At 36.5% G+C, this 14,677-nt stretch overlaps 1 protein-coding gene across 2 annotated transcripts in view; it reads right to left on the bottom strand.

Annotated features, from left to right (window-relative positions):
• LOC139938331 (rasGAP-activating-like protein 1) overlaps nucleotides 1-14,677 on the bottom strand; it is a 46,159-nt gene that overhangs the window by 25,095 nt on the left and 6,387 nt on the right. For both annotated transcript variants that reach the window (XM_071933782.1, XM_071933784.1), the window contains exons 3-4: nucleotides 7,257-7,370; nucleotides 2,723-2,784 (exon numbers count right to left, since the gene is read on the bottom strand). In XM_071933782.1, the coding sequence (XP_071789883.1) occupies nucleotides 2,723-2,784; nucleotides 7,257-7,370 (176 nt within the window). The remainder of the gene's footprint in view (nucleotides 1-2,722; nucleotides 2,785-7,256; nucleotides 7,371-14,677) is intronic.

Raw genomic sequence — 14,677 nt, 5'->3', positions numbered from 1 at the left:
TCTCTCCTTCACATTGAGTAGATAGAGAATTAGCAACTTTGCACCATTTATGTTCAGAATCCCTAACCATCACTCCCACCCACGCAGTTTTTTAAAATCCTGTCTAGTCGCAAGGAATATATTTACTGCGTCTCACCAGAGTTTTCTCGTACCACAATAATTGGGAATTGAGGACAAAAAATAAAAAAGAGAAAATGTCTTGAGTTAAAAAACATGATTAGCCGGGCAACAGGAGCAGCAAAGTGCACTGACATTAGTGTACACACCATTAGGGAATAGTTCTTTACAGATTACAGCTTTACAGCTCCTGGTACGTAACGTTCACTGCGTAAATCCCTCTCCCACCTCCCTAAAATCTAGTTAGCGCAGTAGCCAAGGGCACTTGTAAGTTAATCACCCATAGTAACAATCCTAGCATGAGTAAAGGTGCTCTGGATTTCATCATTGTTTGTTCATTTACAGGTAGCTGTGAGCGTAGTAGATGGTGGCCAAATTTTTAAGCATTGACTTGGCGTTCATTATATTATTCAAGACTTTAACCCCTTGCTTGCATGGTATTCAAACATGTAACTCGCAACAGTTTCTGATCAATAACTTAAATTTGAAAATCAAAAATTTAAGTTTCATTTCTGTCCTTGAGATGCTTTTTTCCAAAAACGCATTTTGAGCTTTTATTGTTCTGGCCAAAGCAATCGCTAATCTTCAGTTACACGTAATAATCGGAATAAAGCAACAGTGGAATTGTGAAATCAGGGAGCACACTTGCAGCTACTGTGTGCATTGGTCAAATGCTATAGGCTCAACTTCACAAAGCACTAAGATATAAATCTTAAGACGAGTTGTCAATACTACCATAGTGTGTGACATTACACTTTGCCTAGCAATCAAGATTGATTTGCACTTTCAAGATCAATCGATTTGCACTTTCAAGATCAATCTTAGCTCTTTGTGAAGAAATCAAGACCTCATCTTGGAGAAAGGGTCTCTTTTAGATACTCCTTCATTTTGTTATGCTTTTAAAGTATGATAGTAGTGTTTTAGGTAATGACAGAAAAGATGTTATTGAGAAAAATCTGTAGTTACGTTTTTTTCTTTAAAATGGTACCATCTGCAAGACACTCACATAAGCACAATCATAGTGTGCAAATGATTTATGTACTGACATCCCCACTAATAACCACTTGGACCCAATTTCATAGAGCTACTTAAAGTCTGATTTTATGCTTACTGTGTGATTTCCATTTCATAGCTCTGCTAACCTTAAGTACACGAAAAGGCATAGACCTACTAATCTTCTGGTGCTTACTGCACATAAAAAATATGACGTCACAATCCATGGTTATGCGCAAAATGGCCACATAATTTTTCTGCCAACCTGTAAAATACACTTGCACCTGGTTGCATGTTGCTTTTTCTTGAGAATGAGTGGACTGGGATATAAAGAAAAACTAAGCAGCCTTGCCCTTCATAAAATAATTACGACAATAACAACCGTAAAAACGATGTCTGGTAGCGCCAGTAAAAGCTAATGCAGGTGCTCAAAGGTGCTTAGAAATGACAAGCTTTATCACATTTAAATTGGACTAATTTGTCCAACCAATCTTCAAGAACTCAATTATGAGCAACTCAAATTCCACTCACTGTAATCTCAAACACTAACAAATAAAATCCTGATCAAACTGCTCTCTACATCCATCGGATGTAAACGACTTCTGAGTATGGTCTGCTGCAAAGGGCAAGGTTTTTGTCTAACCTTTTGCCTCCATACAGTTTCAGTCTCTGATGACTAAAACTAATCAAGTTCTTTTGCTGAGCAAATCCATCCAAGTCTTCCCTCAGTCTATTATGTCATTACTTTTGCTTGTATCTTATATTTATTTTGGTTTTTACCCATACACTGATGTGTATTAGCACTGTGTACATTGTATACTTAGTTCTTTCCTGAGGTATGGACAAATCACAAGCATATTACTCGGGTGGGATTAGAACCCATGACCTTTGTAATTCTAGAGTGTCTTACCAACTAGACGACTGAGATTGCCCGGTAGCTAGAGGCAGTAGTGTCATATAGTTAGTATTTGTTTTAAAATATACCTATACATGTATGTATACAGTATGCAATTCAAGGAAAATGAACAACCATTGATTTTTGTTCATACCATGTGCAGAAGTTTGAGCTGGTAACCAACAGAAAAGGACATTTGTTATCCACATACACCCACCTCACACAGTATCAACAACTACATAACAGGAGGTTCAACATATATAATAAAAGTACAGAGGACAATAATGTTTTCCTACTACTGCTGCTCGTGAATAATGCGTACTTCCCACTAGTCCATCTGTCCATTCAAACAAACAAAAACAGCTTGAAAAATATTTACAGAAAAAACAACTTATCTATACAACATTTTGCTTGTTCAGATATTGTATTTTGCAGGCTACATCTGACATTAACAAAAAGAAAAACACCACACAATTGACCACAACTGTTCACAGAAACTCGTCTTTGCAAAACATCTGACAACAAAACCCTTGAAATTTGCTGTACCGTAATTGAACAAAACAGATACCTGTGCTTGGGGACAGCATCTGACAATCAAAGAAGAAGTAGAAACTATACATGTACGCAATACAATAATTGCTTAAAACATATCTGCATTGCATTTGCAGATGACATTTACAAATATTTACATATAAAAATGTAATTTGAAACACTTGCCTCTGGGACAATTCTGCAGAATCTCTTTGTCCAATGACACTTTTCCAATAATATCGTCCTCGCTATAGAAACATGAAAACAAAAGTGAGAAAGGTCACATGTTAGCTGAGCTTTCAAAATGATCTTGGGGAAAAATATGAGACTTCAACATGTACAGAATTAATGCAATTTGTGCTTCTTCAGAATTGTTGACAAACAATTAGTAATCCATCAATCATGTAAATGCGTTCCTGCTCTATTTGTGCAGTAAATATTTTGTCTTTAAGTTCAAAAGTAATGGCTAAGTTTCAATATTATAATTTAAATCAGAACTCAGTTCATTTTTTTCCAACTGGAGTTTGTGAACACTTTGGTGAGAAATACACCCCCACTAAATATTGATTTTTTTTAAAGATGGGCAGCAGTGAGTGGGATCACAGGAGCGGATAAGAGTTAAATGGAAAAAATGATAAAGGTAACATTTGACTTTTCCAACTTAAGCAATGCTGAAGGTAATTTCCTCCATTCACTTCACAACCTCAGCAGGAGTGGTCTGCGATGGATAGTCATCAAAGGTTTCAAATCATTGACATGTGTTTGAAGCGAATGTTTCAGTCTGGGCATCCTGTTTATAGTGTATAAGTCCTGGGTGAGATCTTGCCTCCATTTTGCAAGCTTTTCACACTCAAACACCAAAGTTTTCCATAAATATGCTCTTTAGCATGTTTTAATCTGATTTTGGAGTTTTAAAATAGCAAAAATGCAATTGAGTAGGATTTTAATATTAGCATGGTGTGAGTATAAACAGGTGAGGTTTTGCAGTAGCACCGTGTGTTATTTGAGCAGTGGCGGTTCTGAGAAGTATCTCCACTACTCCAAAGTGTTTAACAAGCTATCTTTTATATAAATTGTCACTGCTTTGATGAATAGAATAACATAAAATAAATTTAAAAAATTGTAAAAAGTGATACAAACATTCTTCTCAGAACCACCACTACTCAAAAGAGATTTACACATGGTGTAATGCAAATTAATTATATTATTTTTTACTACCAGTGTCTACCATCTCCTTTTTAGAAGCGGTCCAATAATTTTAATGACTTTCCACTTGGAAGTCAAGTACAATGCTCTATGTAAAGTATGACCTATGAAAATGTCAGACCTCTATCTGCTTTATTTATGAGGAGAGGTTTTCTCTGATGGCCTCAGTCAAAATGCAAATATAAAGCCATAATGCACAAAATAGAATTTACATTTAGAGATGCAAAATTTAAATTCTGAAAACAAGGGAAGGAAAAAAACATAAGAAAATGGCATGATTGCTCAAAAGTGCATGAATCGTTCAGGGATTGATTAATCAACATCTCAGCTATTAAAATGCACATCTTATATATAGACATAGTGCTAGTCAGAAAATGCAATTAAAAAATGACAAATAACCAGCTCTTATTTTTGCTGGTTCTAAATATTATTTCATTAAAAAGTGCTTGAATTGTTCAGACATTTTCAGCTCTTGAACCTCTATAATAATGCAAACAAAGGTGCATCTATATGATGACCTTGATGTTTCTTTACAATCAAATTAAGAAATGGTGAATGCAGACAAAAAGTCAAGTAAGAAATCAAGTGAGCCCAGTCATTAAAAACTCTCTTTGTCGCCAAAATGCATAGTTGCATGGCACACCACAAAAACATTAAAATAGACTTATCAGGGTAAAAAAAAGCTCTTTGAGTACAACCTTATAAAATTCCTGACAGGAAATCTACTTACAACTAACCAAAATCCACTACAAATGACTTAAGATTATCCTTGAGTAAAGCGCCTTGAATCACTCTAGACAATTCCTCTGTCAACTGCAAGCAAAGTGCAAGACAAATTGACACACAAACTGGCAAGTGTACACAGGCAGTATAATTGTGTCAAATAAACACAGGGCTATTGATTTTCTTTAATAGCAAAAAGGCTAGAATTCACAGAGGCTGCAAAACATAATGGGGAAAATATTTTTGAATTTGACTGGAGAAATCAAAAAAAAAATGTCAAACATAATTTGTGTTATTACCCAGTGTGACAGAGATTTAAGGGTTCACCACTAAAAATTGGGATGTTGTTGATGGCAAGCAAAATATCCAATGCGTCAAAAAGTCAACCATGATCGGATTGGTCACGATTGTGTGAAATGTAGTATCTCAGCTTTTGTTTAGTATTGGTTACAGTTACATCATGTATACACTAAGGCACATCTTGAAAGTAAAATGCAATATTAGAACTATTGGGTTAAAGCAGTATTCGAAACTACACACAATGAAAGCTGGTCTAGCATCTCATGGACTTTAATAGATATTTATTTATTTGTTTATTTATTTGTTTGTTTACCTGGGGAACCTTGCAGTGAAACACTGTCTTTCAAAGGTGCCCAGTAATTTCGAAAAAATTAAATAACAAAAAAGGAGAAATTTTTAAACAAGTTTGAAAGCACATTGTATTTTGACATTCAAAACAAATGTCACAATATGTTTTCTACCTTGAAATGGAAGTCAGGATTTAAAAACAAATGAAATTTCACTTTTCCTGAAATGGAAAACCATTTGTTCTCATTTATGTTCCACACAGAAAGAGCTTGAAACATTCAGGAGCATTGAATGCTTGCCCTAAATACACATTCCTCCAAGAGGTGAAACATAAAAGGAGACAAAAATGTCCCAAGTGCATGCACTTGATCTGCCGTGCCTATGCATTAACGATGGAGATCAGTAGCAGTTACCGGAGCGGTCCATGGTGATTACACATGTAAATCAATGAAACACACAGAGTGCCATTTTCCCCTACAATTCTCCCCTCAGAGCATCAGTAGAATATTTACTTTAAAGGAACACGTTGCCTTGGATCGGACGAGTTGGTCAAAACAAAAGCGTTTGTAACCGTTTTTTATAAAATGCATATGGTTGGAAAGATGTTTTAAAAGTAGAATACAATGATCCACACAAGTTTGCCTCGAAATTGCGTGGTTTTCCTTCTACTGTGCAAACTAACATGGTCGGCCATTTATGGGAGTCAAAATTTTGACCCCCATAAATGGCCGACGTGTTAGTCGACGAGGTAAAAGGAAAACCGCGCAATTTCGAGGCATGTTTGTGTGGATCATTGTATTCTACTTTTACAACATCTTTCTACCCATATGCATTTTATAAAAAACGGTTACAAACGCTTTTCAAAGACCAACTCGACCAATCCAAGGCAACGTGTTCCTTTAAGCAGATGTGCCCAAGGCTCTGACTTTTTCTGATTTAATTCCATCTGAAGATATGAAGAAAAAAATCCATGTGTCCCTAAGGGACACTGTTGCAAGTTTTCCTGGTGGAGCATCATTACTTTTCCTGGAGGCTACTAACATGCCGCAATTTTTTCTAGGTACACTTTGCTCTTGACTTCATGTTCATTTGATAAAATAAAAAGACTTTTTTTTCTTCTGAGTTTTCTCTGCAACCACATTCCCATGAGTAGCATTATAACTTTTACCCGAGGCTTGATACAGCATTTACGTGTATTGGGGTCTTTGGCACTTGACTGCGTCTGACAAAACACAAATCATTTACTCAAAGGATACCCTACAGTGACTAGCATCATGACTTGGGGTGTGGTTCCTGGCTAGACAGGATTCATGAGTTCAATGGATTTCTGGAGATGCCTACATCTCGGGAAACTGGATTACTCAATTTATACAGTATACCTCCATGCTTACAGCTACATGCAAAACCAGTTTCTTCACATTAATAAGACTAGCCTACATGTAGAAAGCAAGACAAATATGGTCCACAAACTATTAGTATCAGTTTTACTTTCTTTTAGCTTGAGAACAACTGAATCCCTTTCAAAAAAGGTGCAACAAGGGGGAGGGTATTAAAAATATCGAAGGGAAAGAGTAAACATACCTTATGAATTTGTTCTCAGCCAGTGAGAGTGAAGTTGACCTTTATGATATGTTATACCCCACCCCCTGCCCCACCAACACAGGACCCTTTATCATTAACAAACCAACTTCACACCTCCAATCAATTCCCATTGCCAGCTACATGAACCTTGAGGTACCTCCAGGAACCTTAAGAAGACCCTGGATCGTCCCCCATTGCCACATCATAATGATGCACAACCCCACAGTCACATGGACCTGGGAAGTGGATAGCCTTCACAGCGGGACAACCAATCAGACCAAGACCCCAGCCAGAGCACAGCATGAAGCACATCGACCCTGCCCAAGTGTAATCCAGCCAGTGGTAGTAGCGCTGTCAGTTTACGTGATGCCCGGTCAGCATCCCATCCCCAGCTCTGAGTCGAAGAAGGCCGCAGCATGGGCATACAATGCCTTATACGAACATTAGGATTAAATCAAATGCGACCACTTGCTAAAGTAATAATAGAACTTAGGAACTCGGCCAGCCGAGAACAATCCAGTACAAAGAAACAGCTTAACATGTATATTTCAGTTCGACAATAATGTGGACAAAAGGAATTCCAAAAATAAATCAGATGGTACAAACTGTGACCATTACTTACCTCATTGTGTCCTCATCGAATATGTACAGTGAGAGGTTCTGGAAACCTCCTGGAAGATGAAAGAAGTACTCCTCTCCCCAGAAAGGCGTCAGGGTCTTCCACACTGTAGCTGTCCTGTAGTAACATAGGAGAATAGAGGTTCAGGAACGAAGCTATACAAACAAGTTGTTAATCAAAAATATTTAGTAAATACAGCTTGGTACTAAGATTTATACGCTACATTTGAAATACCTAATGTTCAAAGGTATTGCTTGAGGCACTTCACCACTTACACACATTTTCAACTTCAAGGGTGTTTTCTCATGTAAGATTTGAAGTTTATGATCCAGTAGAAACTACTTGAAGGGCTATAACCTACGTAGTTCAGAACACATCCACGCAAGGATTATTAAGATATTGTAATCTATGAAGACGTAGCAATTCTTAGAAGACCCAGGGTTGAGGGGATAATACATTTTGCCTTCTGCTCATTTTCAAAACAAAAAGTCCATACTTTATTTACCATAACGGTCCACACTATGCTCTGTGTGTAATGCATTAAAAAGAACCTAGTACAATATTATTGTCAAGAGAAAGGGTTCGCCTTAGGGTTCGTTGGTATGGTTGGCTGCAGATGGCGCCACCGCACTTGTAAACCATTACATGGTGCTATGTAAATAAATTACAGTCTTCTAAGTGGAATATAATTCTACAAATCTTGAAATATCGATTTTTTAGCACACTCTGTTATCAGCCTGAAATTCAATGGCTTCTGATTTGTGAATCTGTTGGAATCATAAGCTGGAATGGTATGCACATTATTTGTACATGAAGGGCAGTTTATACAATTTAACAACCAACCATGTTAAAATAAAGCAAGGGACTGCTAAATTGCTCTCATGTGAAAAAAAAGGGTTTATTTTATGTAACAGGAACACTCAAAACAGGTTCCATAGAACCCTATCAAAACTGTCCCATGCCTTTCATACACCAGCATCAAGACTGCTGATTTTTTTACTTATACTTGTGAACTGTGGTTGCTAAGCCTGGGAATATGCATGGCAAAGTTCACTTGACAGCGAAGTTACTTTGTCCGTCTAAGTCAAACAAAGACAGGGTATATTCAGGAGGATTTAATAGTAAGGCTATTGGTTTTTTGAGCAAATAGGAAATTGCAATCCTCTAAGTCTATAGTATCAATAAGGCAGATGATACAATAAGACTTCTTCAGTCATTTGATTTGTATTGACAAAGCTCTTCTAAACTTGAACAGGATGAAATAGGACACCAGCCTATCCATCAGCATCTGCCAACTTTCTAGTTACTGGTTAACAATACAATTGCTGTAACTTTCTAAGGTTACAGTCAATAGGCCTACTGCCAGGCCATTTAAAAAGTTCTTTAAAAGGATGGTGCGTGGACATCATCAATTATCTGAATCTGAATAGTAAGTTAATAATCCAAAACAATCATGGACATACAACCCGATATTTCAGAGACGCAATGGAGACAAATGCCTCCAAGCTGCTGGTCTTTGCCTTGATGGCCCTTCTTGAAATGTTCAGTCAAATTTAGATTTCACTCAATAGAGATGCCTTGACTATTAGGGAAAACATGTTTTGCCCCTTAAAGAGCAAATAACGAGGCATGGATGCTTTGTAAAATAGTTGTAAAAGTTTAAACTTTCTTCGAAATATATTCAAGTTCTTAATAAAATAGTTTTTAAGTTGTTGAGGTAATATAACTGAAATGATGGTTACGGCAGACTTTAAACCAAGTGGGCGCATTTTGGTACAATATCACATCTCTTCCTTAAAAATATCAATACTAAGAAGATTGTACAGTAAGACTGCGTGAATTTCCCACACCATGTGATGTCATTATATGTGGGCTTGACATACTTCACGGAGGTACATAGAGACAATCGCCTCCATGTCCCTGGTGGTCGGCTAGATGCCCCTTTAACATGCTGCCATACATATTGATATTTCCCTCAAAGAGATGCCCTTTAATTAATAGAAACAAACTGCCTTCCCTTTTAGAAGCCCTGACATAACAAGTATTAGGCTCGGTAATATGACTATGAGTGATTGAGTTCAACAGAATTGACACCTGTCACCAACCCATTTAGTAACCATACATGTAACCACTATAGTGCAAACTTACAAATTACAAGTTTAATCCGTCTAATTTGTGGTTGTATAAAAGTAAGCCACTGCTGATGAGGAGTATCTTGACTAAATATTGACACAGAGCGATAGTGATAGCATAGAGTGATAGTATCCACAACCTGTCCGCCTTCAGGTCCTGACTGCTCTTTCTAGCTACATTTCAAACTGCTCCACAATTAAAAATATATGCGTTATCTTTATTTATAGGAGCGACATGTTATGACACTGAGGAATCAAGTTCTTAAAAGTGATGATTTCGAGCTCAGACATCCATTAGAGCTAACACAGACACAAAAATACATAAAGGTTTGTAAAGATCAATGAACATCTATAGGCAAATGTTCGCAGTCAATAAGTTGCTAAGTAGTTAAGAAGTTAAGAAAACTTGAGATAATGATGACTGAAGGTTATGAAAAGCCCTTCTTAAAACAATGATTTTTTTTTTTTTTCAAAAGTGACAAACTAGGCACATTCTTACATATTTGCTGTAACATTTCCCCAAAGTTTCCGAAAACAAAATGTGCTACAGTTTCAGTATTACAATAGCATGACTCATGCATATTCACAAGGTGTTGCCGCAAACCTCTTTTGTTGTACTTCCACCATGCAAGTATTCACTCATGACTGATGCAGTTTGGATTTTTCCAAAAATGATTAATCCTCGCCACTTTATAAATTGGAACACATAGCAACGGCATGGAGACAAGCTGGTGCTGGTGCAGCAAAATCGAATTACCTTTCCTTTACCTTCCACCGCCATCAGAAAAAAACACCATTGAGCATATTCACTTGAAACATTAATTTATTTACATAAAGGTAAAAAAACTAATGTAAATACTTTGCATCTCATGGGAAGAGACTAACTTGGCTTAAGATGCAGTAATGTATGTACATAATTTTTACGTAAAGTAACAAAAATACAAGTACAGCAATAAAGATTAAAGCAATCTCAATTTTGTATTTAACCCTCACAATCTAAAGAAATAAATTGTAGGTTGTTATACTTTGATGACCATTTCACTAATGCTGTGTTTCAGTGTGGGGGCGTATATCTACATGTCAAACTCTATTATCCAATCATAAGATAAAATGAGCACAAGAACGATCAACAAACTGTAGGTTTAGATAGCAAACAAATAAGGCTATCAAGACCAATGTACAAAACAGCCGTATCAACATTGTTATTTCCTACTCAAGCTTCAGTTTAATACTGAAAAAACAAAAACATGTATGAGGATATTTGTAACTCCGTCATATATACTGACAATGTTGTTTGGGGAGCGGCATTTATTTCCCCTATTAGAGGAAAAAATGTAGGGAAACTATAGCAGACTCAGACTCAGTGTCGCCATGTGGTTGCTAGTCCTAGCATGGAGGAAGAAGATACACATGTAGCAACTAGAACCCTCTTGATGTGATTTTATAAAATGTGACCGAAACAGTTCTCACAATTAAGGATGAATATTTTAAGGGGATGAGCAAAAATTTGCAGACAGATTTTTGCATTATTGAATGAGCATTTACATCATGATCATTGAGTTAAGTTGGTTCAGATAGAATTATACCTCAAGCAACCTCTTACTAAGACTCGGGTTGACTCCTTGATCTTCTCAAAGTTTAGCCTCAAGTTCATTTTTCAAGAAAAACGCCACTACACCACAGCTCTTGTAGCTCAAAATTTCAACTGAACCAGAATGACTTGGTATGAAACAGGAGATCTCAAGTATTTATTTATTGATTTGCTGATGCTTGAGGTCTGGAATTGAATTGAATAATAAATAACAAATCTAAAAAGGTTTGCATTTGGGTTGGAAAAACAACAGACTGCATGGCTTGTTTTGCCAAGTGCTTAAATATACCTGGAGGCAGTTGCCAAGAAGAACAATTTGAGTATAAACAACACATTCTACATACATGTAGGCTCTAGTGATAATAAAGAAATAAGATGTACTTAATTTGCTACATGTCTTAAAGAAATAAAGAAGGAACAACATTGTTTCTGTAAGAATGCAGTGCTCCAAAACAGTAGTTTCTTGTAAATATACATAAGATAAAATGTCACAATAAATCTTTCTTGAGCTAGAACCAGAAGACACACCTCTTGCTAAAATCATTAGCCTTCCAACTGATTGATTACATTGATCTGACAAAAAATCTCAAGGGCCCCCTCTTTTCTACTGATAATAATTAAAGTTGGACGAAACCTGAATGATGCATGGTTCAATGCTCATCAGTGTTGAAGCTAAACTAGTTTTAGTGTTGGGCTATCGATCAAAATATTTTTGATCAAGTCAACCAAGGCAAGGCGATAAACTTCATGCCTTAATTATGGGGACATCATTGCTGAAGAACAAGCTTCAGCCATGATGCCAGGTTTCCAAACTGTTCATGTTATTTAGCCATGCAATAAGTTTAATGGCCTTTTGACTGTGTTCATTCTCTGTGACATTTGATACCTCTTATCATTAACTGTGTCTCAGATCAATGCACAGTGGACAATATAATCTTGGGAAAGTCTGTGCTGGGCAGCATGTATTTTGCTCAGAGTGCTGGGCAAAAATTGGAAGTTCCCCTGCCCAGAGCACCGCCCACATGCAGCCCACATGCAGTACGTGGCTACAACACTGATGCTCATATCTTGTCATCCATATTTAACAACCTGCACCATTAAAAGCCAATCTGACCTAATTACACATCAGTGCAATTAGGAACCCTATTCATTTGCTCCTTTCTAGGGGGGCAATAACAAGCCATTTGTTAATTGACAAGGTCAGCCATCACACAGAGTGATAAAGTAATAACAAATAATAGGTTGAGTGTTGCCCACACATTGAAAGCCATTAGGCATATCTCTTCTTAGACATGGGGCTGGGATATCATGTCACTGTGGTTTCAAAGTAATGTGTAAGTTTATCCCTTGTAATCCAGGATGTGAAATTAACAGTTGCCCTGGCAACCAACAAATCATTAGGGAAACCTGTGATAAAACCGTTGTTGCCCTTGGGCAACTTTAGCAAAATTAGAATTTCAGCCTACCCTGCTTATTATTCTGCCAGCTGCAAAGATAGTTTAAATTTGTCCACATAAAGCTTTAGGAATCTATATAGTTGGTTCGGAGCTTCACAACACTGAAACATTTGGTGCCGCACAGTCGTTATGCTACAATTTTTATCAGGGTTTTAAAAAAGCACAACCAAGTGTATTGAGCCATTCGAATTGCTTTTTTATAGCATGAATTATTACATGGAATTTTTATTTTATTCAACAACATTCCTTGTACAGGGTGAAAAGGAATGCACTGTGATTTTGAGAATATGGTGACATAATAGTATAATACATCAGGTATCTTGAACTCTAGTCAACTACAATCTTCAAGGCATCTAAGTCAAACCATGAATCAGCACAGATTTGCATCATAAGCACAAGATCCTTACTTGTAGCCTTTGATCTCCCAATGCATAAATATTCAAGGAAGTAAAACAAATCAACAAAAAAACAAGGAACCTAAGAAGAGGGGATTAACATACAGTGGGCCTGTTTACAAAGGGGTTTATACATGAACCTGGGTATTCAGCTTTGGCAAATGTAATTGTGTCCCAGATTGCTCCAATATCTTTCCAGTATTAAGGAAAATATAAGAAGAACCCTTCATGAAATATGCTTCATGGTAATATTGTTAGATTGTTAATGTTACGGCCCACAGCAAACTACAATCCATGTTCAATATTGTTTGTACAACCTAATTTGTATTGAGTTGAAAGTCTCGCAAATAAAAGAAACTTGACACAAGAGTATTGTCTGACAGACAGAAACGGCAACTAGATCTAAATCTAGAGACTGGCCCACAAAGAAGCCACCTGCTTTTAGTACTGATCTGGAATTTGTCTTAGAGCTGTTATAATTGTTTCCAAACTACTTTTAACATGTTGTTTTCGCGAATTGCAAAGCTTATATGGTCAGAAAACAGGTTCAGGATTGGAAAGGTTTTAAATTTTAATGCAACAGAGCAGAAACATTGGGTACAATTTAGTTCAGCTTGAAGCATGATACTGTTACATGCTTGTGATGTTTGGATCTCCCTTCTAAAATAATGGTACAATCTAATTCAAAATTTTGCATTTGAAAGGGGATACAAGTTCCAAATAAACAGACCTTTAGGAAAAATAAATGATTAAAATGAAAGCTGGATTGTAAGTGATCTTCACAACAAATGTTATGCATCGCCTGCTGTTGTCAACAACACTCAAGCACAGATCTTAGAGCTTTCCGAGTTTGAAAAGTTGCCCTTTTCATTTAAAGAAAATGTACAATATTGGTAATTATCAATGACCAGTCTTCTCACTTGGTGTATCTCAACACATGCACAAAATAACAAACCTGTGAAATTTGAACTCAATTGGTAGTTGAAGTTGCGAGATAATAATAAAAGAAAAAACACCCTCATCACAGAAAGTTGCGTGCTTTCAGATGCTTGATTTCGAGATCTCAAATTCTAATTATGAGGTCTCAAAATCAAATTTGTGGAAAATTATTTCATTCTCGAATACTACCTTACTTCAGAGGAAGCCTTTCTCACAATGTTTTATACTATCAACAGCTCCCCATGTTACCAAGTAAGGTTTTATGCTAATTTTGAGTTATTCCTAACAGTGTCCACTGCCTTTAACTGGGTTGATCTAAACAAAATCTGCTTTTGCTTTTGCGTTGCTCATGTATTCAATAGCTTTAACAGACCACATCGGCCTGAGCACTGACCCATTTCTTCTGGTACAAAGATACAAAATGAAAATGCCTTTTTAATTAAGGCTGACCAGATCTGATTTAAGCCAGACATTGTGCAGAATCATGTAGATTAATTTCCTCAATATTAATATAACTAATTACTTCCGACAGATGATGTTATGAAACAAGATTCTTTTTCCTTTATAGGAAGCAATATTAATTTTGTTATAGATACAGGTACACATTGTTTTCAGAAATAAGCCTATTGGAAGTTATAATGATGCCTACAATAAATTGAAGAAATATAAATTGAAGGTATTGATACTTCATGGAGGCAAATTCCTCTTTGCCCATGGTTTTTGCCTTGGTGTCCCTTGAATTGTAACAGCATAGAAGGTAGGGTACAAATCCCTTATTAGATTCTTTACTTGAAAAGAAATGCCTTGCCCTTTTGAGAACCACGTATCACTCAGACTAATGTAACTGGAAACTGACACATCATGTATCCCTTTCAAATAAAAGCAACTCGAAACTCTTTGGATAGTAAAA

The sequence above is a fragment of the Asterias amurensis genome, chromosome 6, assembly GCF_032118995.1.
Source record: "Asterias amurensis chromosome 6, ASM3211899v1".
NCBI classification, from domain to species: domain Eukaryota; kingdom Metazoa; phylum Echinodermata; class Asteroidea; order Forcipulatida; family Asteriidae; genus Asterias; species Asterias amurensis.
Note: the sequence above shows the minus strand (reverse complement) of the source record. Positions and strands in the feature narration are given on the sequence as shown.